This window comes from Castanea sativa, chromosome 3 (assembly GCF_040712315.1).
Source record: "Castanea sativa cultivar Marrone di Chiusa Pesio chromosome 3, ASM4071231v1".
Lineage (NCBI taxonomy): Eukaryota > Viridiplantae > Streptophyta > Magnoliopsida > Fagales > Fagaceae > Castanea > Castanea sativa.
The window spans coordinates 44756130-44759312 of NC_134015.1; the positions used below are offsets into that span (position 1 = coordinate 44756130).

Consider the following 3183-nt stretch of genomic DNA (forward strand, 5'->3'; position numbering starts at 1 on the left):
TTTTGAGTAACTTTTTCAACTTTTGGCAGTTTTTCAGTTTTTGGTAATTTTTCTTTACTTTTTTTGACAAATTTTTTTTTCCCTTTTTTAAGTGAAACACAAAAAAGAAAACTTTAACAAACACTACCTGGTGCTTGTTAACATTTCCCATGTAAATATTGTTGCATTAATTTTAGATATTGATATAAATAGTGGATGTAAACTAAACGATTAGACATTAGTCTTATTTCCTTTTTTTCTTTTTTTCTTTTTCTATTTTAAAAACTTAGTTATTTTAATTATGAGGAAAAAAATGCATGACAAATTGTGATGAGTGAAGTATAAAGTGAAACTTAAAAAGTGGTTTTTGTATTCCATAACACTAGCATAGATAATAAGATAAAGGTCATGCTAATGAGTGCCCTTAGGGTATTGATTAACAATCTATTTTAAGAAAATTTTGATACTATTTTAATGAAAAATGAAAAAAAAAAATCTGTCAAAATATTAATTATTTTTTTCTATAAAAATTTATTTAAATAAATTATTAATTAATTATCTAAGAGCATTCGTTAGCATTTCCATGATATAGAGCCCAACCCAATTTTTGTTCAATTCCTGCCATTTATATATAAGAAAGGATAAATTATTAATGATTGCAAAAGGCAAAGCATAAATGCTAATTCGCGACCATTCATTTCAAAGTTCATACCGACTTACATATTATATGAAAGCAACTATTCCTAGGAAGATGTCCAGGAGTATTCTTAGGCTCACATGGGTCAAATGACTCAGATTGTCACTGACTGTTATTATCAATATAGAAAAATTTCTACCACTTTTAATTAAAAACAAAATAAACATAATGCCCATATTACGTCATTATGTTTAGAAATGGAAGATAAAATGGTACGGAAAAAGTGGTGACATATACTAACATTACAAAAACACCTTAAAATAATTTGATTGGCACAAGGTTCAGAGCTGTCTTTTTGCCCGTAGTAAGGCTAAGACCAGCTCCCTCTTCCATGTTGATATCTTCTTCTTTCGTCCCATTAGGTAATTTCCAATTGAAGCAATATAAAAGATTTGCAAGTGTAAGCTCAATTGTTGTTGTTGCCGTATATATCCCAGGACAACCTCTTCGACCAGATCCAAATGGCAATAACTCAAAATTTTGACCTTTAAAATCAATGGAGCTATCCATGAACCTTTCTGGGATGAATTCTTCTGGGTTCTTCCAGTGTTTAGGATCTCGTCCTATTGCCCAAGCATTAATTTGGATTAACATTTTTGGGTAAATGTCATAACCATTGATCTTAAAGTGTGACATGGTTTCTCTTGGAAGAAGTAGGGGTGCTGGAGGATGCAATCTAAAAGTTTCTTTAATTATCATCTTTAGGTAAAGAAGGTTGTCCATGTCGCTTTCAGTGACTTTCCCTTTATCTCCAATGAAATTTCTAACTTCATCTTGTGCTTTTTTCATCACTCTGGGGTTCTTAGCAAGCTCTGCCATCGCCCATATCATGATAATTGCACCAGTGTCAACTCCACCTAAAATTATATTCTGATATACAAATATAGAAACACGTAAGTAGATGAACATGGGCAAATTTGATAAGGTAAGCAGAGTAAAAAAAAAAAAATGGATTAGTAAAAGATTGGCAGTTTACCAAGAGGACTGCCTTAATGTTATGTTTTGTGAACCGAGCAGCATCGATAGACTTAGCTTGCTCCCTTTCAATTCTCAGTAGCACATCGATAAAGTCTTCATGCTCTGGTTTTGTCCTCTCAGGATCAAGATGGAGATTAATGACCTGCTGGAATAAAGTATCCATCTCATGAAAAACCCTTTCAAGCCTTTTAGATCTACCCGATAAAGTGTCTATAATCCATCCGATGAAGGGCAAGAATTCAGATGCATTGTAGCTTCCCAACAGGGACTCTACCTCATGAACCACTGCTTGAAACCTTTCGTTGTCTAAACCACTCCCGCGGAAACTCTTACCAGAACCAATCCGGAAAGTTATACTTGCAGTGAGTGCAAGCAGCTTCTCAGAAAGATTAATAGGGGTTGCAGAAGATGCATAGTGAGATATAGAATCGACAAGCAAAGCGACTTCTTCTTCCCTAATGAACTGATAGGACTGCACCCTCTTCACGCTAAAAAGCTCAAGAACACATATTTTCCTTATCTCTCTCCAGTAATCACCATAAGGTGCAAAAGCCATGTCTCTATAATTGTAGGAAAGTACTTTAGAGCAAGCTGAGGAAGGTCTACTACAACATGCAAGATCATGAACTTTTAAGACTTCCCTTGAAGCCTCAGCAGAAGATATTATGACAGTTGGTATGGTACCACTGAGTTGAAGGAGCATCACAGAGCCATATTTCTTGGAGAGTTGCCACATGGATTGGTGAGGCAACTCACCAAGTTGGTGCAAGTTACCTATAAAAGGAAGCTTAGGAGGGCTTGGTGGAAGGCACTTCTTTGAACTCCGCTCATCCATCTTTTTTTTCATGAGCAACAGAAGAGGGAGAACAAAGAGAAGAGGAAGCCATAAAGGTATGGTATCAAGAGCCATTGAAGCTATATCTTTTACTCATTCCCTCTGAAATTGTTCTCCTATAAATAGTCTGAGATACCTGAATGCGCAAAAAAATATCTTTATTTAAATTTTTTTGTCCCCATTATAAGTGTGCGTCGACTCCAACTTAAAAAGTGAAGTTATTTTATTATTTAATTTATTTTTATTATTATTCATGATTTTACTGCACTTTTTAGTACTATTTATAAATTTTATTGTATTATTTCAGCTAACTTTTACTTTTATCTACAATACTTTTAGCAAAATATTTTCAATTTTAACAAAATAAATAAATCCCAAATAAATTTAAGATATTTATCTCTATGTGTGTCTATATATATAAAGAGAGGGAATGAGTAAAGCTATAGTAAAAGCTAATGTGGCAAGCTACGGTATTTTGGTTGGTTCAACTTACATTGTTTCATACTTTCACTGGCTGCCTTCTTTTTTATTTATTTATTTATATTTTATTTTGGGGAATGAGTAAAGCTACGGCTGCAAAGCTACAGTATTTTTAGTTGTTCAAGTCACACTATTTCAACCTTTTTTTTAATAATAATAATATATTAACACAACAAATTGCCAGAATATTTTTACAATTGTTGTAGTATTAAAA

The 3183-nt window shown here is 33.1% G+C and overlaps 1 protein-coding gene across 1 annotated transcript; it reads right to left on the bottom strand.

The window, feature by feature from the left end:
- Window positions 1-640: 640 nt before the first annotated feature.
- On the bottom strand, window positions 641-2575 carry LOC142629323 (cytochrome P450 71B34-like). Its single transcript, XM_075803286.1, has 2 exons — window positions 1653-2575; window positions 641-1546 (listed from the first exon to the last, which is right to left on the bottom strand). The coding sequence occupies exons 1-2, from the start codon at window positions 2562-2564 to the stop codon at window positions 932-934; spliced, it is 1527 nt and encodes a 508-aa protein (XP_075659401.1). The 5' UTR covers window positions 2565-2575; the 3' UTR covers window positions 641-931.
- Between the last annotated feature and the right edge of the window lie 608 nt (window positions 2576-3183).

Coding starts and splice junctions, on each gene's coding strand:
- LOC142629323 (XM_075803286.1), bottom strand. CDS start 2,564: ATGGCTCTTGATACCATACCTTTATGGCTTCCTCTTCTCTTTGTTCTC. Junction 1,547..1,652: donor ACATTAAGGCAGTCCTCTTG/GTAAACTGCCAA, acceptor TTTGTATATCAG/AATATAATTTTAGGTGGAGT.